Source organism: Coprinopsis cinerea (assembly GCF_000182895.1).
Source record: "Coprinopsis cinerea okayama7#130 chromosome 4 map unlocalized cont3.4, whole genome shotgun sequence".
Lineage (NCBI taxonomy): Eukaryota > Fungi > Basidiomycota > Agaricomycetes > Agaricales > Psathyrellaceae > Coprinopsis > Coprinopsis cinerea.
Window position 1 is genome coordinate 105845 of NW_003307541.1, and position 23648 is coordinate 129492.

General features: G+C 50.6%; 4 protein-coding genes across 4 annotated transcripts; 2 read left to right on the top strand and 2 right to left on the bottom strand.

The window, feature by feature from the left end:
* Nucleotides 1-3057: 3057 nt before the first annotated feature.
* On the top strand, nucleotides 3058-3613 carry CC1G_02565 (hypothetical protein; the record flags this gene model as incomplete). Its single annotated transcript, XM_001840050.2, has 2 exons — nucleotides 3058-3307; nucleotides 3396-3613. The coding sequence occupies 2 exons, from the start codon at nucleotides 3058-3060 to the stop codon at nucleotides 3611-3613; spliced, it is 468 nt and encodes a 155-aa protein (XP_001840102.2).
* An 8988-nt stretch (nucleotides 3614-12601) lies between these two features.
* On the bottom strand, nucleotides 12602-14610 carry CC1G_02571 (hypothetical protein; the record flags this gene model as incomplete). Its single annotated transcript, XM_001840056.2, has 11 exons — nucleotides 12602-12633; nucleotides 12692-12762; nucleotides 12854-12974; nucleotides 13122-13228; nucleotides 13307-13382; nucleotides 13447-13494; nucleotides 13561-13587; nucleotides 13687-13806; nucleotides 13996-14051; nucleotides 14138-14160; nucleotides 14425-14610. 11 exons carry the CDS (start codon nucleotides 14608-14610, stop codon nucleotides 12602-12604), a joined length of 867 nt encoding a protein of 288 aa, XP_001840108.2.
* Nucleotides 14611-17576: 2966 nt separating this feature from the next.
* Nucleotides 17577-21228, top strand: CC1G_02572 (cystathionine gamma-lyase; the record flags this gene model as incomplete). Its single annotated transcript, XM_001840057.2, has 4 exons — nucleotides 17577-17871; nucleotides 17932-18087; nucleotides 18982-19145; nucleotides 19960-21228. The coding sequence occupies 4 exons, from the start codon at nucleotides 17577-17579 to the stop codon at nucleotides 21025-21027; spliced, it is 1683 nt and encodes a 560-aa protein (XP_001840109.1). The 3' UTR covers nucleotides 21028-21228.
* A 761-nt stretch (nucleotides 21229-21989) lies between these two features.
* CC1G_02573 (hypothetical protein) lies at nucleotides 21990-23044 on the bottom strand (the record flags this gene model as incomplete). The annotated part of the gene is made up of 3 exons (XM_001840058.1): nucleotides 21990-22452; nucleotides 22539-22793; nucleotides 22875-23044. 3 exons carry the CDS (start codon nucleotides 23042-23044, stop codon nucleotides 21990-21992), a joined length of 888 nt encoding a protein of 295 aa, XP_001840110.1.
* Nucleotides 23045-23648: the final 604 nt, after the last annotated feature.

Here is a 23648-nt window from a genome sequence, read left to right on the forward strand (position 1 = left end):
TTTTTTGGGAGGATGAGGAGGAGGAAGACAACGGAAGAAGCTCACAGGATGGCCTGTGACGTTGCTACCGGGGTTTTAAATTTTGGGCAAACCCGTCATGCGAAAAATCTAGAAACGTCACGTGAGGGCGCCAGCGTGGCAAGCGCAAGGGTCCTCCGTTGATCGCCGGGCCATGGCGATCACTTTGGGGGGATTGGTTCCGCAAGCGCTTGTCGTATTTTTGGTGGAATGTGCTAGAAAAAGGCGGGAGCGGGTGGGAAGGCGCTTGTATCCAGAGAAGAGAAGATTGCGAGTTGCGAAAGGGAGGTTATGGAGAGGAATAGTGCAGGGAGAACGAAAGGACGAATGGTCAGGGTCCTCTTCTGAGTTCCTTGAACACGCGGATTCAGAATGGGCCATGTTACCCCAGGTTTTGGCGAGAACTCCGAGTTCCGAGAGGTGACCATGAAGAAATCAACAAATCGACAACTCGAGCGCTAAAGCTCCTGAGCGCCTATCATCCACCTAGGGCTCCCGTATCACACCATCACACCACGAGGCGAAGCTTAACTTCTGCGCAGCACCTTCCATTTACTAGTACTGTAGCACCTTCGGTACACTAGTCCTGTCATACCAACACTTCTATCATCGCCATACACCCTCTTCCCCCACCCACAGGGACATAGTCTAGTGGGAGACTACCCATCCTGGTGCCCGGCTGGCGTGTGTTTCTATAAATACGCGCTGGCGCTGAGCCTGGTCGAAGGGTGCGAGGTTCGAATCCTCGATGTTCCAATTACAAAGGGAGGCGTCTCCAGTGGAGGCGCGGCCCTTGGTAATCCTCATTTTTCTTTACCTCGGACAGCGACCTTGGTAGGACATGGACTTGGTGTTGCTATTAAGCGCCCGTGAGACGATTTGGAATGATGAATGCCACGATGCATCATACGTACAACTCTCATTCCCAACCGCCGAAATCCTCTTGTGCATCTCCGCACTCTGCCGCGCTTGCGCCCACAGACCTGCAGAAGTGAGCCCGAGGAACTCGAGGCTCGGCATCCCAGGGCCAGGATCACCTCCGGGACATCCTCTGCTACAATGGAGCCTGAGGATGCGACATCAAGAGTATTGGCCGATCCAGCTTGAGGCAACGCAGCCACTCCAGCGATAGAGCTCGAATGCGCGAGGGATAGGAGGAGAAAGAGGAAGAGACTCCCAGCCTTAGCGGTGAGTTTAACGAACATCTTTCTCTGACTGCAGGTGGATGAGTGAGTTCGAGAATCGACGGGACAGTCGAGCAATAATACCCTCCCAACCAGTTCGAAGATCGACTGAGTGCTTATACCTGGACGACTTATCTATACCCCCATATCGCAGCGTTTTATCGCCCTCCTCCTTGCATGTCGGATGGCGAAGTACACCCAGATCTGAGATGAGTGAATTACGCTCAGATAAGTCTTACAGGTATGACCACTCACTCACATTAATATTCGCATTTTACATTCCATCTCCAGAGCGGACAACTTCGCCAGAGGCATAGGGCAGCTTCGACCGACACCTAGCTCATAATTATTAATTAAGTTGGTCTGACTCTGTACCCATTCGGTGAGCGCGGACAGGTACAGTTTCAATTCCATGGGCGGATAAAGGCGGGGTCACGTCCGGTGTCTATTGTAGTAAGTAAATTCTATCTGGGCGCTACTGATATGCGTAAACGCGCTATTAGATATAGTAAGTCCTAGTGATAGACAAGCAAAGTTTCGATCATCGCGGACCAAGTTGTCCATTCATTATTCCCGACGTCAGTGGGGTTTCAGCTGCAGGCTGTTCAGTGCGCCGGCGACGCCAAACTGAACATGGGACTCGAGCTTATCATGATATCAGTCTCCATTCTCCCCTGCCAGTGGGTGCTCGTTCATGAGGCATAGTACCCCTTCCCAAACCAACTCAAATCCCAAACGCGTATGTCCTGGTAAAGGGCCCGTTTGGGGTTCTGGTGATCATACCGCGGTGCCTTTTCTGATCCTTTTCGACCTGCGCAAGGTCAAGCTGGTCCGGTGGTATGGTGCCATTTGAATTCTATTGAGCGTCTAAGTACTTATTGCCGGTGGTGAATCGTGATTGATACACCATACCCCAAATTAGCGCCCAGGATACGCCTGTCGATCGTTAAGCGCCCAATACATTGTACTTATGCGGTTCGTAAGTTCAATTGTTACACCTATCCCAAACCGTTTCAGACCTCGATATCTGCGAGAAAAGCTAACCTCCTACATACATCGAATCGAAAAAAGCCCTCGACTTTCTGATCCCAAACAACCTATTAATTATTGTTCCTCTCTAACCGGATGTTTCACAGTGTCTACGCCCAATGGGAATATGTAGCCGTAGAGACCAGCGGGAACAAAAAACAAAGGGTACAGAGCCCGGTGTACATAGCTGAGGCATGATGCTGGGAGAGACTCTTACTTCGGAGAGATCGATACCCCAACGGTTAATGACAATGGGCAGGTGGGAATGATTTTTGGATCCTTCAGTGATAGGTGTAGTGATCCATCATCCATCATCGGGGGGGTACGGAGCCGCGGAATCTTTTGATTTTGAGCGAGGGATTGACAGAGCCCGTTAGCTGCGAAGAGTGACCATGTACCCTTCAGAGTCGAAAAGTAGTAGCATCCTCAATAAACTATGGCTATCGGATGGTATAACCATCCCACCCAGCGTCAATCCTCTTTGGCGACTGGATGATACATCCAGCCCGAGTGTGCTGCAAAGCCAGCCTAACTTCCACCAACTGAAGCTCAGCGAGCTGAACCCGTGCAATCCCCGCCTTCCGTCACTTCTGAAACTGTACCTGTCCGACCTCCCCGCCTTGATAGTTCACTCAAAAAAAAAAAAAGCAACCGCAAGGACACGTCTTGACGTTTGGCATTCCGACACGAAAGGGCTCAAAATTCGTATAAAAGCCTCTCGGAATCGTCGTCCAAACTTCAGCATCGGAAAACCAGCCAGTTATCCAAGCTACCTGCACCCAAGCTACTTCGCAACTCCTTACCAACACTCTCCCACTCCTCGGCAATGTTCGCCAAGTTCACCTCGCTTGTCCTCCTCTCCCTCGCTGCCTTCAATCATCTTAGCGGAGTTGCAGCGTTGCCTCAGGGATCCCCTGCAGCCGTCGAGCTCACTGATGCAGACGTCCCAGAGGTCGTCCCCGGTCCTGGGTTGCCCAGCCTCGAGTCCCTCGGACTCACCTCTGCCGGTCTCTGGGCAAAGGCGCGCGAGCACGCTGAGAAGCACGAGCGCGTTTCCCCAGTCAATTCCGAATCATGTACGCACTTCATCTCCAATCTTCCATTACCCGTAGTATCGAAGCGGATGGCTGATAAGTATGTATTCAACTTTCAACTGACTTTCAGCCCTCGAAAACGAGAACCTCAAGAAACGCTACGTCGGGGCGTGCCTTCACGACCGAATCATCAATCGCGCCGCTGCATATGCGTGCTACGACTCCCTCAACGGCCTGGGCACAACCTCGTGCTACGTCCCCAGTGGTGGAAGCACTTTCTGCCACTCTGGAGGAGTGTATTGGACTGGTAGACCTGATGGTGCTCCAACTGCTGCCTCCTGGTGGTGAGTATATCATCCATCCCAGATTTAGTTAAAGCCTACTCCGCCATGGAGCTGTTCTCAAGTGCGCGTGGAAAGTAATTTTCCACTGGGCCATAGGAACTATATTTGGAATGAAAATACTGTAAAAACATTTTGAACATATTTTGATTTTTTTCAAAATATTTTCGGTCAAAATATCTTGAAAAATTTCCCAATATTTTTGGAACATATTTTCGGCCCAAAATATGGACCAAATACTTTTCTCCGGGTTTGGAAATTGCTCTGTGTATCTTAAACATCTGGAGCCCGGAGAAAAATATTTGTTCCATATTTTAAACCCAAAAAATAGTTCAATTATATTGCAATTTTTTCCAAGATTTTTTGACCGAAAATTTTTGAAAAAAATTAAAATATTTTCACCATTTTGTTACACTATTTCTAGTCAAAATATAGTTCCTATGGCCCAGTGTTTGGAGCCTTTTTACTGACGCCGTTTTGATAGCATGCATGTAGCCTGGGCCGGCGATTCCCTCTTGAACCGTTGTGTTACGGTCAAGGGACGCGAACTCGAGTGAGCATGCACGTCGACCGTAGAGTCGTGGTTCCGAGGCGAGTTCGATGATATAGGCGTCTAAGAGTGCCTCACAAGAGGTATTGTCTTAAGACGACTAGAGCGAGTTCGAGAGAAGAGGAGAAGTGGGTATGATTCACGAGAACTAGCTAAGGAACAAGAGAGGTATCTACAGAGCTTATATACCTGTCTAGCTACGTGAATATGAGTCAAAAGAAGTCAGAGAAGAAGGCTGCGCGAGCACAGGTTACTGCGGAGCGCAGCAGAGATAAATTAGAGAACAATAGAGAGTGGCTGCGCCGCAGCAAGAAGAAGTCATAAAGAGTCAAAGAAGGCTGCGCCGCAGCAGTAAGAAGAATTAACTGATAAAACAGTCACGAGATAAAGAAAGAGATCATGTGAACAAGAAAATGAGTCATGTGATAGAGAAAGGACGCGAAGAGAAAAGATAGGGGTGGAATTCGTAACATTACCCCCTTTGTATGATTGAAGTCCCTTCAATCCCAACTACTAGCGTCGGGACCAGGGGTAGACCAATCGGGGATCAGACTGTCATCCCAACTGTTGTTTCCTGCGGGGGTTTCGTTCAAAGCGGACCTTCTTTCCTCGATCAGCTTGTCGGAACTTGAGGGGGATCTTGATCCCGGCGGACCTCCTAGAGATGGCTTCTTGAGTCGTCCTTGCATAATCGTGGGCGGCTTTCGATCGTTGGTAGCGGTTGCGATGATGGGCCCTCCGTCGTTCCTTCTCAAACCCGCACTCACGGATGGGTAACAGGTCTTGAGGCGGCTGGCAGGCGAGTGGTAGGGGGAATTCTCGTAAGGGGGAGTGTAGGTGATCCAGGCGTATTCTTCTCTGCCTGTCCAGTCGTTGCGCGCCGAGAGATCACGAAGGTCGATGAGGGCGGGGACGATGGCTTTGTGAAGGGCTTTGTAGACAAATCCCTCGCATTTCTCTTGGAACTCTTCCCAAAGGAAAAGGCGGAGGTTGATGAGGGTGACTCGGGTTTGGGAACCTATGCGCCGGTCTTGAGGGGGAATGCGAAGAATGGCTCTGTGAATCTCGGACCATGTGGCGGTCGAGATCTCGGAGGCGGTCTAGGACGATGTGATGCGCATATCCTGCACATCTCTTGGAGGTTAGTCCAGATCGCGGGGGTCGGCGAGCAGGTGGATGAGTTCGGCAGCGCAGGTCATAAAGGTGGAGTTACCCCCTTTGTAGGGGTCAGTGGGTTCGTTGGCAGGGGGGTTTTCAGTGGTAGATGTTTCGACGGCGGTGGTTTCAGTGACTGATTCGGTGGAAGGGACAGGGAATTCGAAGGTGAAGGCGGCACCGGAGTCGATGATCATGTTGGTCATTTCGGAAGGGGAGAAGGTGTGAGAGTAGCGAAGAGGGGCAAGTGGATTTGTGAGGTGAAGTAGCAGATGGGTGGTTTGCTGGGGGAGTGAGTCTGACTGGTTCGTCCTTTTATTTCCGAAGTTGTTTGCGGTTCTTTGGTTTTTCTTTCAGATGAGTCGTCTTGTATTGTGTCAGGATCTTGCTTGCTCCGGGTCAAGAGGTTGTCTTCATCTTCCCACGTTGCTTCTTCTTCGGAGTAACCTTTCCAAAGCACAAGGTATTCCAGTCCGCTTCGGGTTTTGCGGTGTTTCAGAATGCGCTCGATTTCGTAAATGTCGTCCACTTCCGGAGGTGGTCTGGGAAAGTTAGGGGCCGTGGACTTCGTTCTCGACGTATGGCGTGAGGAGGGTGGCGTGGAACACGTCGTGAACTCGGACTCGTTTCCAGTGATCGGGGATATTGAGCCGATAGGTGGTCGGTCCTAACACATCTAAGATCTCGAAGGGTCCTTCTCGTTTGGCTTTGATCTTCTTGTGGTATCCCCAGGTTGAGGTTTTTGGATTCTAACCACACCTTTTCGCCTTTCTTGAAGGGTTTGAAGGTGGACTTGATCCTTTGAGCCATCCTTTGCTGGGCCAATGTGTGTGCGGCAAGGGCTTCATGTCTGATTCGGTCGAGAGCTTTGATGTGTTGTTCTGCCAATGGGAATTGAGTGTATTCGAAGGAGGTTGGGATCGCTTTGGGTGCTATTCCCATCATGAGTTCAAATGGGGTATATGGCCGATCGGAGTGTCTTCGATTGTTGTAGGGTAAATTCTAGGATGCCAAGGTGTTCGGACCAGTCTTGTGGGGAAGGCGAGACAATAGATTGACAACCCAGGTCTCGATTTCTTGATTGAAACGTTCCGTGGTGCCATCAGTTTGGGGATGGTGAGCGGTGGACAGTGCGGATTCGATCTCGAGAAGTTGGAGGAAGTGTCGGAAAACCTGAGCAGCAAACTGGGGGCCGCGGTCGGAGATCATCTTCTCTGGGAGACCAAAGCGTTTGAAGAGGTGTGTCGACAAGGAGTTGTGCGGTCTGCTCTGCCGTGATCTCTTTGGTGCATGGGATCAAAATTACCCCCTTTGTAAACCCGTGGTCCACCACGGACAAGATAGAGTTGTATCCGTTAGATTCAGGGAGGTCGGTAATGAAGTCGGCTGAGATCTGGGAGAATGGTCGGAGTGATTTGGCCGGTGGGATGGGCATGAGAGCGGGTTTTGATGGGTTACGGTTGATCTTGAATTGCTGACATACACCACATCCTTTGACGTAGTTCTTAACGAATGTTCTGATTCCTGGCCACCAATAGTGTTGGCTGACGTTATTGAAGGTTTCCAGTTCTCCGGGGTGTCCTGCCGTTAGGGAATCGTGGTATCGAAGTAGGATCTTGCGTCGAAGGTCTAGGTCCTGAGGAATATAGTTTCTCCCTTTGTAGAATAGGAGTCGGAATCCGTCTTGTTCTTCTACTGTCCAATCTTGTAAGTCGTCCTTCATGGTCTTTGGTCCATCGGCTAGAATGATCTTCAGGGCTTCGAGTGGCTTCCGTGTCGAAATCCTGGCATTTGGCGATCTCTTCTTGTAGAGCAATGTCGATGAGTCCTACGGTGAGGGTTTTCAAGTCGACGAGGTTGACAAACAGTTCTTCCGGTAGTAGAGTGATATCTTCGTTATCGTGGTCTTCTTCGGGGCACAGGTCGGGGCGTTGGGACAAGGCATCCGATAGGATCATTTTGTGTCCAGGTAAATGCGACAACTTGATGGCGCTCTCTGTCAGTTTCAATTGCCAACGTGCTTAGTCGGGGTTTGAGCTTTTGTGGAGATCGGAAGTACGTGAGGTTGAGGTGATCGGAATAGACCAGAGTTTCGTGGGGGCTTCCTTGGATGTAGTGGCGCCACTCGTCAAGTGCTCGAATAATTCCAAGGAGTTCTCTGTCGTAGATCTCGTAATTCCGTTCAGCGGGGGAGAAGGACTTAGACAAGAAGGCGACTGGGTGGCGGTTACCATTGGAGTCCATCTGTGTCAAGACTGCTCCGGAGGCGTATTTGGAGGCGTCGGATTCGATCTGGAATGGTCTGGACATGTCGGGCATCATGAGAACAGGTTCTTCACAGAAGCGTTTCTTCAGGGTGTCAAAGGCCTCTTGACATTCCTCGGTCCATTTGAATGCTTGGTTCTTCTTGAGGAGTTCGTTGAGGGGTCGAGCAATGTCGGAGTATTTCCGTATGAACTTCCTGTAGAAGTTTCCAAAGCCAAGGAAAGATCTGACTTGTTTGATGGTTTGTGGTGCGGGCCAGTCTTGGAGCCCTTTAACCTTTGCTGGGTCCATGGAGATTCAGTCTTGTTCAATGATGAACCCGAGGTAAGCAATCTTTTCCTTGGTGAATTCGCACTTCTCGGGTTTGACGTAGAGATCGTTATCGCGAAGGATCCGAAGGACTTCCTTGGTGTGTCGCTCGTGTTCTTCCTTAGTCTTGGAGAAGATGAGGATGTCGTCCATGTAGATGATGACAAAGTTCCCTTCGATCTGCATGGATGAATATGTGGTCCATCATTGCTTGAAAGGTTTGCTGGGGAGTTGCACATGCCAAAGAACATGACCGTAGGTTCGTGTAAGCCGAATTTTGTTTTGAATGCCGCTTTCCACTGGTCTCCGTCGCGTATACGGATATTGTTGTAACCCTTCAAGACGTCGAGCTTGGTGAAAGTATTTGGCTCCTTTCAGTTTGTCCATGAGGTCCGTAACCAGGGGAAGGGGATAAGCATTCTTGACGGTCCATTCGTTCAGGTAGCGATAGTCTTGACATGGGCGTTTCTTTCCGTCTTTCTTGGGGACGAAGAAGAATCCAGATGCTTGTGGGGAGTCCGACGGTCGAATGTATCCTTTGGCAAGATTGTCATCAATGAATTCCTTGACGAGTTTCTCTTCTTCTGGTGTGAGCGGGTAGACCTTGGATGACCTCGGCTCGAATCCTGGTTTCAGATCTATCCTGTGGTCCCAAGGTCGAGACTCGGGGAATCGGGAGGCCGCTTTCTCGTCGAAGACAGAGAGGTATTCGTGATATTCCGGAGGTACGTGTTGCCTGATGTCCTTGATTTCTTCTCGCTGGTTGTACTTGAGCTCGAAGGCCTGTGAGTGGGTGAGGGTGGTGTTGATCCAGATGTCCTCCGTTTCGTCAGAAAGTTCTCCATTGATGAATGAGATCACCAGGTCGTCAGTCAAGAGAGATCCCTCGTCATTATCCCAATGGAAGTTCCCTTCCATAAGCTTGTTGACGTAGGTTTCGAAGGTGTTGAAGTGATCCTTGGGTATCATAGGAGAGGTGGTCGGGTACCAATCAGGTAGTGGGTCGAGGTTCTGAGGTTCAGTGTCCGGGGATTTCTTCGATGGTGGTCTTGAAGATCTGGGTGTAAGGCTTGGTGGGTCTGATCGGTGGTGTTGACGAAGGGTTCTGTCGCCACTCAAGGGTACCCTTCCTCCAGTCGATGATGGGGTTGGCTTCCTCAAGCCAGGGAAAACCCATGATGACTTTCTGTTTTCCAAGGCCGGTGATGTAGAAGGTAATGGGTCGTGTGTGTCCGTGGATTGTGACGTTCATGGTGGTTGAGTATCGGATGGTTCCTTGTTTGTTCAGGGTTCTGTCTACGTTGTAGACCTTCAGAGGTGTTGGAAGGAGTTGGAGTGGGAGTTTCTTGTTTCGGGCAAAGTTTTGGTCGATGAATTTCCCTCCAGCTCCAGAATCTATCATTCCTTCGGTGTCGACGATTATCTTTCCACTCTCCGTTTCGCCCTCAAGATGCATTGGAATAAATAAGCATTTATTGTTCTTTCGGGCTACTAAGGCAGAATGAATCGATAAATAGGGAGACACTGACGTCGATGCAGGTCTCCATTCTAAAAACCCTGGTTGGTTTCGAGTTCCTTGTAAAATTCTTCAACGACTTCCTCTCCTGCTTCTTGGATCGCGGCTCGGATGTTGGTGTAGAGATCCTTGCCATTCTTTGGGCGGAAAGACCAGTTTTGACGGTTACTGGTGTTCTGGTTGCTGGTCCCTGCAGAGCGATTGTTGGTGGAGTTATTGGGGCATTCCCAGGAGCGGTGTCCGTCTTTTCGGCAACGGAAGCATCCTCCTCTCTTGATCAGGTCAGCCCTTTCTTGGGGAGAGAGCTTCCCGAGACCGATTGCCCTGATGTGTTGCTCTAAAGCGGTCCCTGCAGACTGGTCTAAGCCCTTGACTTTGGAGATGATGGCATCGATATCCATAGCCATAGGATCTTTGGCAGGAGTGGGGCGACTGAAGTTCCACTGTCGGGTAGAGGTCGAGGTTTTGGCAGGAGCCTTGTTGGTGAGGGCAAAGTAGCGACGGTAGTTGTTGTCCTTTTCGATGGCCTTCTCTGTCCACTCCTTGAAGGTCTGAGGTGGTTTCTCAAGGTCGAAGAGCTTCTTTCGAAGCGGATCGTTCAGACTGGCTTGGAAGTAGTCTCTGGCTACAGTGTCTCCAGCGTCTGCAACTCTTTGATCTTCGGTCTTGTTGGCGTGATCCTTGGAGAGGAGATTGGTTTTCGATAGGACAATCTTGAAGTCGGCTACATGTTCTTCGGCCGTCTTCTTTCCTTGGGTCATTGTCTTCAAACGTTGTAAGGCATCTTCTTGTTCGTTGATTGGGGTGAATGCCTGTTTGAAGATGGCGACAAAGTCTTTCCAGGTGCCCAATTCAATATCGGAATCGGTCTCCTTGGATCGTAGCCATGCTTCTTTCCAAGCAGAGGCCTCGTCTCCTTTGAGGAACGAAAGGAGATAGGTGATTTTGCTGTCGTCATCGGTGTAGATGTGCTTGTTGACCTTCAAGTAAAGTTTCACGTCTTTGAGGAAGGTGTTGAGGTCTTCCTTTTTGCCGGTGAAAGGGGATGGCGGATTGATTCGCCTTTCGGGGATCTTCTGGTTGGTTTCGTCGCTCATTACGACGTCTCGGGTTCCGTTGTCTGGGTTGGCTGGGCTGACCATGGTGACTGGTTGGTCAAGGGTGATTGGCGTAAAGGGTTCTTCCTCTTCACGTTCTGGAATCAAGGGTCCTTCCTCTTGATGCTGTGGCTCAGTGCTGGGTTCTTCTTGGGCGTCTTGGAATTCTGCAGAAGGCTCTTCTTCAAAAGAAACTTCTGAGGGTTCTTGTTTGCTTGGTCGATGTCTTGGGTCTTCCGGGTAGTTGGGGCAAGGTTGTTGGGCGCAGTTAAACCAGTCTTCTTCGTTGGTGTCGTAGTGTTCACAGTTAAACTGGTGTACGAAGTTGCTGCAGTCGGTGTTGTCAGTCTTGTCTTCCGAGTCTTCTTGTTCTTCTTCGGTTTCTTCTTCAGGGAGCGATTGGTTAACCGCTAGTAAAGATGGTGTTGATGGTCTGGTAGAGCTTGGGGTAAGCCCTCGGAGACGTCCTCTGGGTGTGGTTGACTGGGATCCGGGTGTTGAGGCAATTAGGGTGGCTACTGGGTCGACAAATGGCGGTGGTGTAGGGAGTCGTTCCGGGGGATCAGATGCCGAGTATGTGGGAATTCTGTGTGGTCGATGGGGTCGTCACCCGTAAGTACGAGTGACGATGTGTTGGAGCTAGTTCTTCTGTTACGGTCAAGGGACGCGAACTCGAGTGAGCATGCACGTCGACCGTAGAGTCGTGGTTCCGAGGCGAGTTCGATGATATAGGCGTCTAAGAGTGCCTCACAAGAGGTATTGTCTTAAGACGACTAGAGCGAGTTCGAGAGAAGAGGAGAAGTGGGTATGATTCACGAGAACTAGCTAAGGAACAAGAGAGGTATCTACAGAGCTTATATACCTGTCTAGCTACGTGAATATGAGTCAAAAGAAGTCAGAGAAGAAGGCTGCGCGAGCACAGGTTACTGCGGAGCGCAGCAGAGATAAATTAGAGAACAATAGAGAGTGGCTGCGCCTGCAGCAAGAAGAAGTCATAAAGAGTCAAAGAAGGCTGCGCCGCAGCAGTAGAGAAGAATTAACTGATAAAACAGTCACGAGATAAAGAAAGAGATCATGTGAACAAGAAAATGAGTCATGTGATAGAGAAAGGACGCGAAGAGAAAAGATAGGGGTGGAATTTTCGTAACACGTTGCGAACATGTTGCATTCCCTTACAGAATCCAATTCGGTGGTACGTATTTAGAACCTCTCCACCGCTTGTTCTCAATGTACTGAGAGTGCACGTCGTGACGTTTCTTTTTCAGGCACTGAAGCTGCGTATGGCAACGGCCACTTGATCGTCACCGTTCAGTAAATGTAGCGCTGGGCCCGTAGTGGCCACCGGTGACTATGATGCAACGAACGCACAGAGTCCGGTCTAGTGTTATGTTGTACATAGGCTTTATTCTGTCCTTTTCTCCTCCAGTGTATTGACTGTTACCACATGTAATTGTAACATTTGACGTTACTCTACCTCACATTGAATTCCTAAGCGAGCTTAGCGGCGAAGGAATGAGAATCTTCCCCAGTCATCCTTCGTCTATGATTAAGCGCCCGTCGAGACGCCGGGTAACAGCACTTTGGAGCTGAGTTTAGAAATTCGATTTCATCTTTCTGTACTTTCTTGAAGAATCTGTCCGCGATATGATAACTCACTCGCGAACAAACCCTGGAGATGGTTATAAGTACGTTAAGCGCCCATCATAAGCCTGAGTTGTGTCAATCTCAGCACAGAAAGATTATTTCCCTTCTTCCAAAATAGTCCCAAGTGATATTCGTGGTACATATACGGGTATACGGGGTGGGTATCTATCTCTACAAGTACAATTTAGCGTCCGAAAAGAAAGCGAAAAAGTCCAATAGAAAAGAGTGGAATACTAGGAAAGTCCAATAGAAGAGATTAGAAAGTAGAAGACTAAAGTTCAGAATGCAACTTGAAAGCGAAAAGGAGTGGAAAAGAGTGAGGGAATGAACGAATGGGAGTAGGAACGGGTGGGTGGTCTGCGAGAGTTCCTGATAACTGATAATAGCGATAGCAAAAAAAGGGTAAGTACCGTCCCAATGTGGAGAGGGAAGGGAATATTTATCCCATATAGCTCCAATTCAGGTAGATCGGAGGACGTTGCAAAAGTCCCCTATTAAGTCCCATTTCAACCCCTTCGACACGAGTCCGATGTTGCTCCTTTCCCTTACCAACCCAACTGAACTTCGTAACCGCAGGGTTAACGTTCGTGGTAAGAGCCGATTTAACAAACCCAGCTCGCCTGCAAGTGTTCCAGAGAGGATACGACGAGGGGATTAGTAGCCGTTAGTACAAATAATACGAGGGTATGTCGAATGAGAACGAGAACGTACGTCTCGAGTGTGAGGAGCCCCGACCCACTGGTACGGCGACATGCCCAAGCATTCAGCGACAGTGACGAGTTGGTAGCCTGCTCCCTGGAGGGCGGTAATAGCGTGCGGGAGGACCTCTTGGCTACAAATCGGCGCCATCATGGTCAGGAATAGTAGATCAAGGAGGAACGAGGGCAGCTAGACGTACACAGCGGTCCCTAATTAGGATAACGTCCATTAGCAAGTGTAAGATCTAATAATACGAGCAAGTGAGGGGGGATGGACGTACATTGAGTATCATGCTGGAGAGTGAGAGCAGTAGAAGGCAAGTTCGTAACCAGATCGTCGAATCGGTCTTTTTGGTCCGCGATGGAGACGCCCACACTATCGCCCGAACTGACGAAAAAAGAAACAAAGAAAGCGTTAAGCGAAATGCTGATTTGAAGGGAGGGAGAGGAGAGGATTTAGACGTACTCCATATCCCACATCACGACGTGCTGACCACGGATGTACGAAGCTTCGAGGACGAGATTGTTGTAGCTTCCGAACGCTGGAAGGAAATACTTTTATATGCACATTCCCCGTGAGAGGAGACGCTGGTTAGGAGGACGTACGGGGTCGCATGAAGGCAGGGTACGCGCCCGTGATACGCATAACGGCCTCTACACATGGGATCAGCAACTCAGCAACTCAAATTCAGAGACTCGAGAAACGACGAAGCGACTTACGTTCAACCAACCACATCTGATGATGGACTGAAATAGAAATAGAACAAGACAAAACGATATGAGTTCCACCACTCAACCCGCACAATAAACTCGAAAGAATCATAAAATGAAACAGCTCGGACGTACTGTCATCCCAGCTAAGAGTAGCGAGGTTCTCGTGTGCCCATGTGTGCGAACCGATTTGGTGGCCTTGGTCGTATGCGTACTTGAGCTGTCGCGACATTTCGGTGTCGTAGATGCAGGACCCTTTAATGTAGCAAATCGAGACGTCAGTCAGTCTTGCCATGTTCTCCGTTTTCGAAACTAAAACCCATGAGAGGTAGAGAGCTTACAGTTGTCGCCGTCTATAATAGAACAAGGTAACCCGGGTCAGTACGAGTATCGTGGAGTATCCTGACAGCGGAATGGTAATTAAGCAAAACTTGAGGTACGTACTGACGAAGAATGTTCCCTTGGCACCTGCGTTGTCGAGGATATCGACGACTTGTTCGCTGTAAGTGAGTGGGGTAGACAGAGATGTGAGGTAAGTAAGTAGGGATCAAGTGGCTCGAAAGTGAGAGGTAGAGGGAGCACGTACGTGTACCAGTACGGTCCATCATCCTTTGCGATGATTCATGAAAGAACAAGTCAGTTCGTTCGTCCATCCGATCAGTTCGTTCAGTGGAAGCGGGGAAGGACGAGTCAAAAGTGTGTACAGTATATGAAGTGCCGGTGGAGCGAAAGCCTAAGCATCAGGAGACGTCTATGGTCTGACTCGGAATCGGACAACCACCACAGCGACTGCGACAACCTTGCTCGGGTGGAGAAGCGGGAGAGAGAGAGAGAGCGAGTAATGGAGAGAGAGGAAGCGAGACAGCAACTCACAAAAGTCAGCGCGACACGGTTGGGAACGGTACATTGGCTGAAGACAGTCGCCTGTGGCCCACCCTGACGGGCGTGCAACTTGAGCGCGTCGCGCACGGCGTTGATGGTGCCGTTGGTGGGTGCCGCCATGACTCGAGTGGCGAGTGGGAAGAGGAGGAGGGCCAAGAGTCCGCCGAACGTCTTCATCGTGGATGATCGCGAAGGGTTAGGGAGAGTGTTAGAGAGAGGGACGGGTGTAATGAAAGGACCGGAAGGGGAACTCGAAGAGAGAAAAGGGAGGGGAGGGCTGAAGGAGGTGGTTGAAGGAGTGGAAAGGGACGGGAGAACGAGACCCGATACCAGAAACGGGGGATGGCAGCCCTGGGGCGTTTTATATACTTAGAACGCGAATTAGCTTTCGCCGGGTCGAACGGCAAGGCACGTACGCAGAGTGTTGGCGTGTAAAATGGTGCCACCTCGAGATCGGGGGGAGCGCCAGGGGCGGGGCGCAAAACTTGGTGGCCGGCTGCGGGAGTCTCAGGCTATCGCTGGGCATGGTCACCTCGAGCTCGGGCTGTACGATATTATCACCTACGGCTCTGATTAGTCCTAGATGAGCGTTCTCTAGGCCATGAGTACCCATTAGACTGGAGAAAGACTCGGAGCAGACAGAACACGTCGATACGCTACAATAGTTCGACCAGGGCACCGGTCATTTTTTGGAGGCCGTGGCGCGAGACTCGAGAAAGATCAAAGTTTTAAGTATCAACGAACGTATCATCAGAACGGACCCCGGAGTACAAAGAGTTTCCTGTCGATTTGCTCGGAGAACAAAACCCCAGTTCCCAAACAAATCCAGATCAGAAAATACATCTTAGGGTGGCGTAAAATTTTTCAAAATTGACAGTTGAGTGTTCCTGGAGTGCTGATGAGGCAGCCATAATCCTTTGTGACGGTTTGTTTTGGCCTCGAACAGACCGCCGCTATGTAAACTGACAAAGATAAACCTTCCTTTCCAGAGAGTGATCCCAGAGAGGTGTTGGCCAGTCGTATCCGCACTAACTTCCGAGCTGGAGAAAATAGTGGAACGTCGGCAACGCGAGCGCGAGATCGAGCCGTGGGTCGGGAGGAGGAGGGTTGAAGTTATGGTCCTGATTCAGGTTTTCAAAATTCAGGTTCAAGGCACCGCGCATCAATCGCTACCCCTAACCTTACGAAAAACCCCACTGATGGGCGAAAAAGTTGTTTCAAGTCCTAACTCGAGTTACATCGTTTTCGAGTTGCACAGATTTAACTTGACCTGCAAAGACGTGACATGAACCGCCGGCCGATCGTTCGCGCTCGCCGCAATGGGAGATTATCGGACTGGGCGAACTTAAAAATCTAAGCGCCCACGAACTGGGAACGATGCTTGGCGCTTAATGAGGCTAACAGCGACTAAGATATATCCTTCCGGATTTCATGTAATTAATGCAGCTGAAAATCCCTACTCACTAGTGCTCGCGTTGAGGAGGAAACGGATGGTGTATAGTCCTCGGATCTCAGGCGGGAGAAACTGCATCCCGGCCTATAAAAAGACAAGTGTCGTTGAGAATTGAGACTTGATTTCGAAGTCATTGAGGCTCTATTTCAAAGTCAGTGCTGCGGGAGGATTATTACTGGATGAGTCCTTAGGGACCGACGGGACTGGATGCATCACATGCTCATGTTCACGTTCACCATTCATGATTCAGATAATGCTTAAGCTTTAAGCGCCGGTGGGGGCGTGGGTGTGAGTTTGGAGTCGACCTCTGAAATTGGAATTCAGACAGAGGTCGACTTTGTGTCGAGGTGAATGAGAGATCTGGACGTTGAATGTCAGGTTGAAGCAGGGAGTAGAAAAGGAGAGTATGGGCTCCAGCATGCGATACGACATGAGATGAGAAGGAGAGCGAGAGAGGGAGGGAGGTTTCTTCAAGGTGCGGCGGGTAAGTTCCTGGAGGGGTATAAATAGCCGTCGCGGTTGCAGGCGAGGATCGCTGGGAATAGGGAATAGTACGGTTTGAGTAATGTATGTGATGTATGTATAGCAGGGTCACTGGTGGCACGGATCTAGCACTTTGAGGCAAACTCCGCGATTGAAGGGGTGACGAGATTGTGGATCCTACCGTGCAAACCTAGAATCGCAGATCCATCTGAGTGTCAAAAGTGCACAAGGGAGTCGTCATTGTCAGCGACACTATCTTTAGGCCACCTATTTCCCTAAGTACTTATTACCACCCACTTTCCTCGTACGCGACGTAGTAAAAAGGGATGGCGCAAGTACCCTCGCAACTTGCACCATCCGTCTTCTCAATGGCCCCATTCCTTGAATTCTCAGTTCTCGGACAGGACACGTTCGTCCTACCCTGTCTTCGAAAACTCCGAGCGAGCCGTCTAAAGAGCTCCCACACAATTGGGTGGGCTACTTATAAAAGGTTAGCCTTTGGGAGCACCATTGGCATCCGCCCCTACTGCCATATGAATGGACCATGACGCGCGCCAAGGAAACGCGGAACGTAGGGAGCGGGGGAACGATCTTCCCAAAAAAGTAGGACATCACATGACAGAGGCAATTATTCATCGGATTCGCCATCGTGAGCAATACGTTCAGGCCGTTGTCCTCAGCCCTCCCAGCCAGAAGTGTCCACACCGCTCCATCGCAAAAATAGGGTTGAACAATTGTATCCCGCTCTGCCGGAACAAGAAAGCCCATATGAACACGTTTTCTTAGGTGGGATTGGGGCATGTGGACCACCGCGAGCCACGAGTGAAGATGGATCTTGCAACCGAGCCGTTGTTTTTTTTATCTCTCTTTCCGTCGTTCCCTGTCGTTCCTTTCTCTCTTCCCTACCACCACCACCTCGGGAGGACTTGACTAGCCTGACTCGAGTTGACTGATAGATCCTCTATCATCGCGTTACTGTTTCTATTAGTGAGGAAATTCTCCTCTAGACCCGGCACCCTCGCTACTCGGTTATTCATCACCCAAGGCGATTATTAATTCACCTCGAGGGATACTTTATAAAAAGGGTACGCCCCTTTTCGCATTTCATTTCATTTCCCCTACTCTTTACATAACCTTCTTGCTCACCGACGTTTTTCTCCACCCCCATCACCAGACACCACCGTTCCTAGACACCACCGTCACGACAATGACACTCGGACTGAGCATCCCATCCTCGACTTCCTCGCCCTCGACGTCGGCGAACCAGACACCGGCATTGAGCACCCCCGCCGACCGCAGCCTCGACTCCACCGCCCCTACGACACCAGCGATCTCCTCCCCAGCTGAACCCAACACCGACTATGCTGCCGCTGAGACCGTGAAGGGCTTCGGAACGAGGGCGATCCATGTGGGCAGTGAGCCGGACAAGACGACGGGAGCTGTTATCCCGCCTATTTCGTTGAGCACGACGTTTGCGCAGAGTGCACCTGGTGTGCATAGTGGTGCGTGTGTTTTGTTTTGGATTTCGGGGTAGCTGGAGTTAACGATCATTTGGCGACTAGGTTTCGAGTACTCGAGATCCGACAATCCTAATCGACGAGCATTGGAACACGCCCTTGCGTCTATCGAAGAAGGTGTTGAAGCTCTTGCTTTCTCGAGTGGAAGCGCTGCTCTGGCGACCGTCGTCCAGAGCTTGCAGTTTTTGAAAAAGGATGGACGTGAGTAGCTGTTTGCTCTTCATTTTCGACTCTCTCCTCTCTTCTCGTTCATCCTCTTCCTGCTTTCTCGATGAATTCTGTTCTGCCCATTCCGTTTCTCCACTATCTTCGCTGGGCAGCTCCTTCGTCTTCTGATGATCCTCAAAATGGGGCGATGTGAACCCGAGCTTAACCCGCCTTTCGTGTTCCTCCTATCTCCCTCTTTACCTTCTCGTTTCCTTTCCTTCTTCATACGTCGAGCCTTCCCTTCTACGTCTACCAGTTTGTCAAACTCTGGTCTCGTGTCCATTTCTCGGTTCACGGTCTTCCGCTTGTTCCCGTGCTTTAGTTCCCGTGGTGGTAGTTCCGGTGGTGGAGTGGACGAAGATGGTCCGACTTTCAGGGTCCCGTGGGCGATGGATGGATGAGTTTACACGCGGGAGAAGGATGCCTTTTTTGAAGTCGGACGTGCCTGTGGTTGGACGGGGGCCCAGCACGTTTCGCGCTATGGGCATCGAGCAAGCGTACAACCGCCAACTGGCCTTTTACCATAGACATCCTCTCCTCCTTGCTGTGGACGTGGAAGGCAGGGTGGCGGGAGAAGGGTTGGGCTGACGATGTTCTGCACGAGTCTCGGTTCACTGTTACCCGCTTTGTTGCGGTAAATGCGGATGGTTCCGCGAGCAGTGGTGGCGGCGGCGGCGGCGTTGTCGATCGAGTTGCCTGGATCGTCGTCGTAGCATCTCGCCACTTGACTCATGCTGTTGGGGTTGCTTCGTGTCGACAAGCTTTACTTGTTCCCTCTTCATCTTCCCTTCATTTTCATCCACATTATTCCTCCTTTTCGTTCTCTTCCCGTTTCTCGCTATATGAACAAGGCACTAACCTCAACCTCCAATTTTCGTTCCTGAACAGCCCACCAACCCATCCACATTCTCTCCATCAACGATGTTTACGGTGGAACCTATCGATACCTCAAGCGCGTTGGAAACGAAGTGCAAGGACTTGAAGTGACGTTTGTGGATATGGAGACTGCTGATGAGGAGACGATTGTGAAGGGTATTAGGGATGATACGAAGGTGAGTGTTTTTGGTGATGATCCGTGACTCCTTGCTCTTCGTTATCGTTTTCGATGTTTCCGTTCATTTCATCGTTTGCTCCCTTCGTTTCTGCGTCGCTGCCGTCCACCTGGCTCGCTGCCTGGACGGTTAGTTTGCCCGACCTGATAGGATTCATTCCGTCAGCGCTGTCTGGCCTCCATCCCAATCAGTTGTCGTTATTGTTACGCTTTGGACTGGAACGGGGAAGAGTGAGCACGACTAGTTGGCGCCATTCGTTCGACATGTCCATTTCTCTCTCTCCCTGTCTGTTTGTAGTTCATTCCTGCCGTGGGTAGTGTGCTCGATGACGTTTGACGGGCTCGGAGCTGTTGTGCATCCCACTGGGCCATTTGGGACCACTGGGCTGTCTGGAGGTCTGGGGCGACGATTTATTTTTGTTATTTGTTTGTCTTCGTCCCGAGCTCCGTTTCTTGCTTTTGATTTTCCCCCCCCCTTCTTTTGTTGGTTGGATGACCCCTTCTTTGGTTGGTTGGATGAACCCTTCTTTAGTTGGTTGGATGAGAGTCGTTGTCGTTTGGGTCAGGGACGGTGTTTGTCTGGGTTTTTGGACGGGAGCTGCCCTGCTCTCTCACTTTACTTTTCTCGGTGGATAGTCTGGCCCGTGTTATTGGGCTATTTTTAAGAGTTGGGAGCTCTGCTTGACTTTCACTTCGATTGCTTCTGTCGGGCCCTTCGCCTCTTGCACACAGCTTATCGGCCTGTATTTTTCAATCTACCTCTACATCCCTCAGTCTATGGCTCGAACGATTCACTAACCCACCTTTTATTGCAGCTCGTCCTTGTTGAGACGCCCACCAACCCCACCCTCAAAGTCGTGTCGATCCCTCTGCTTTCTCGAATTGCGCACACCCACCCCGCGGCTCCTCTCCTGATGGTTGACAACACTTTCGCCTCGCCATTCTACCAAAACCCTCTCAAGCTCGGTGCCGATCTCGTGCTCCACAGCTTGACCAAGTACGTGAACGGCCACAGCGACGTCGTGATGGGCGCTGTCATCCTCCCGCCGACGACTGGCGAACACCTCGATGGCGAGCTGGAGGAAGGCCGTGGAACCGAGCGACCGGTGAAGCACCCCAACCCGGAGCACCTCGAGCACTACTACAAGACCCTCCGCTTCATGCAGAACGCGCTTGGTGCTGTTCCTAGCGCGTACGACTCGTGGTTGGCGCAGCGTGGTCTGAAGACGCTGCACCTGCGCATGAAGGCGCACGGGTCGAACGCGTTGGCTGTGGCCCTGGGCGTGCGCGAGTGGGTGAAGGAGCAGAGGCGTGCTGGGAGGGCGGATGTCAAGGTTGGCATTGGCTATGCCGGTCTGCCCGCTGAGAAAGAGGATGACCCCGAGTTTGAGGAGGATAGGGTGGAGGTGAAGGAGGCGAGGAAGAGGGAGATTGCGGTTCAGACGAGGCGGCATAATTTGGCGTGGGAGATGCTCTCGACGCCTGCGCGGAAGTGGGTTGAGAAGGAGGTACGGCCGATCCAGACTCTCCACCTCATCCGTACCGCTCCGTCACTCTACTCTATCACCTCTCTTTCGTCCAAAACCACACCTCCGCCTCTTGGGTTCCCATATACCGGTATGCTAACGGTAACCCTACCGACGTACGAGCATGCGCTTCGGTTCCTTCAGTCGCTCGAGTTGTTTACGCTAGCTGAGAGTTTGGGAGGAGTGGAGAGTTTGGCTGAGCACCCTGCTAGTATGACGCATGCTGGTATACCGGTTGAGGAGAGGAGGAGGAGTGGTGTTGAGGATGGGTTGGTTAGGTTGAGTGTTGGTGTTGAGGAGGGGGAGGATTTGGTTGGGGATGTGAGGAGGGCGCTTGGGAAGGCTTTTGAGGTGTAGAGGTGTGGATAGAGGGAGGTCGAGGTGTAGGGGTGTAGATAGAGGGTGTGGTGTGGTGTGGTGTTAGGGGTGTGCGATGTTTAGAGCGAGAAGAGAAGTATTCAAAGATTGAATATTTATTTATTTATTTCTTTTTTGGATTGATCAATGTCAATCTGACTATGTATGATGTAGAATATGCATATATGATTGTATACAGCGTTTCGCGTTGGCGATAAGACTTTTAGTACAGCCGTCCGCGCAGTGGCACCTTGAAGACATGAGATTGGAGAAGAGACTGTGGTCGTAGTATTGAAGGGAGTCGTGTCGTGGCTCTAGGTAGTAGATGAGGCTTCAACGGCCTTCAGATGGCGCTTCACGCAGTTAACTTACAGGACCTAGGGTACGCATCCAGTTATGTAACTTACAGGACCTAAGGTAAGTCGGATCCGGTATTCCGCCCAATGGCCCTTCTTCGGCGGATTACTAGTACCTTACTGCAAGCCATTTAACTTGTTATTGCGATTTTTGGGATGGTGTTGGATAGATAGATGAGATAACAATAGGTTGGTTGTAATTGTGTGTATATTACTGTATTGTAGTGGTACTGGTACTCCCGCAGTTATTTCTTATGTCTTATGTTTGATATCCTTCGGCGAACTCTTTGAGTGTCTTAAGCTTTCGTTGACATCGTTCGCGCTTTGAGACGGTGCTCGGCGTTCAACGTTCAACGGCGTCAGTGCACTCTATGGGTATGGGTATGTATCAACTTAAGAAGGTGAAAAGGGGAAATATTAAATTGGAGTATAGATTGATACCGTCGCTTTCATGATATACGATGCGTTTTCGCGCCTTTTTTGTGTCTGGGAGCGAAGAGAAAGAAAGGAGAGAAAGAAAAATTAGAGAGAGAGATAAAGAAAGAGAGAAATAGGGAGAGAGAGTGAGAGAGAAAGAAGGAAAGAAAACTCTAGTAAGCTCGCCCTTTAGAACCTCAAACCGGCCACGGATAGCTCACCCCCATTGACTACAGCCAACTGATCAATCCGCGTAACAGGGGCCCACCTAAACCTTGCAACGTCGCCGCAAAGCTCCCTAATAAATCCGGGTACAGCGTCCGCAACGACCCTCCGTCCATGGACCACATCCCGCCTCACCTCCTCCATCGACTGGAGCTCAGCGAGTCTATCGGGGATGTGTACCTGCCCTGCGATCGAGGACGAGCAGCCCTCGAGGCAGAGCAGGGTGGGTAGAGTGGGCTGGTGGAGGGCGGTGAGGCCCGGGTCGTCGCGGGTGAGGAAGAAGAGGTAGGCGAGGAAGGGTGCCCACTGCGTGGACGTGACGGCGATGTTGTAGTCCAGCGCGGGGAGGAGGAACCGTTCCAAGTCGGTGACCCACCGTTTGTACCACTGGTCCATCGTGTTCTTCTCGCCGAAATAGAATTTAGTGCTGCAAGAAAAAAAATAACGGGTTAGTACAACGATTTATATCAGGGGAGTTGAGATGATAAATTATGTAAGTAAATAAGAACTCACTGAGTGATGTGCCCACTATGCCCGTCCTGCTGCCACTTTGAAGCGACGACGTAAAAGAGGGAAAAAGTCCTCACGATAACCTCTGCCGCGGACTCTTCAAACGGCTCGTAAAACTCCATCCCGTCCAAACTGTGGTCCTTGAACACAGCCAAGATGAGGTAGACAGCCATGAAAGCAGGCCGGGCGTACAAACCAAAGTAGTTCCAGTGGTGAATGCTCAGCCGTCTCCAAGCTATACCGAAAGCGGCGTTAAGCCTGTAAAGAATAATAACAAAAAGGGGTGGTCGTTAGTATTTTTGTTGTTATGGTCATGGGGAGTTGAAGACGAAGACTTACTGAGTAGCCCTGGGCCCGCTGCCTTCGGCGACGCGGCTGGGGAAGAGCGTTCTAGCGATGATGATTAGGATGAGCTCCAAGCACCGACCTTGGGCGACGTCCAGGATAGGGTGCCCAGCTTCGGTGGAGCGGGCCAACCGTTGCGCAGCAGCAGCGTTGTTGAACGACATCGAGTTTCCGAGATGGGATATTCGATTCGATTCAATTCAATTCAATTCAATTCGTGTTTTCTGTTCAAGGTCGACGACGGGGTTGGGATATATCGATGTTGTGGTACACACTGGTAGATTATCCCACTTTGTCTAGACCTGGGTTCTTTAAATACACCGTGACTGCCAGGCGCCGAGAGTCTCTACCAGGCGACATAGTGTCAAAGCGCGTCCCGCTTTGACACCGAGGTCGAGTTCACAACCAGTGGCCCACTACTAACTATTACCCCGCGCTGGCCATTGACGGCGCGTATGGTGTGTATCTTGGGCCCTCGCCACTCTCCGCGTACATCCGCATACCCGATTCGGACAATGGCGATGGTCCGGGACAGACAGTGTGTCCAAGCGCGCCGGCCCGCTTGAGAGAGGGGAGAGAGAGAGAGAAGAACCCGTGACCATCATGATCTCCTTGACAAATAACAATAGACGCCCATGGTTACATCATGTACCAATTAACAATCAATCTGGGCGCCAACTTTTCCGATCAAGTGTGTACTTCTGAGTACGCTACTAGGTGCATAGTAAGCACTCGCCTTTCATATCATCTGGATTTCTGGCTCTCCGA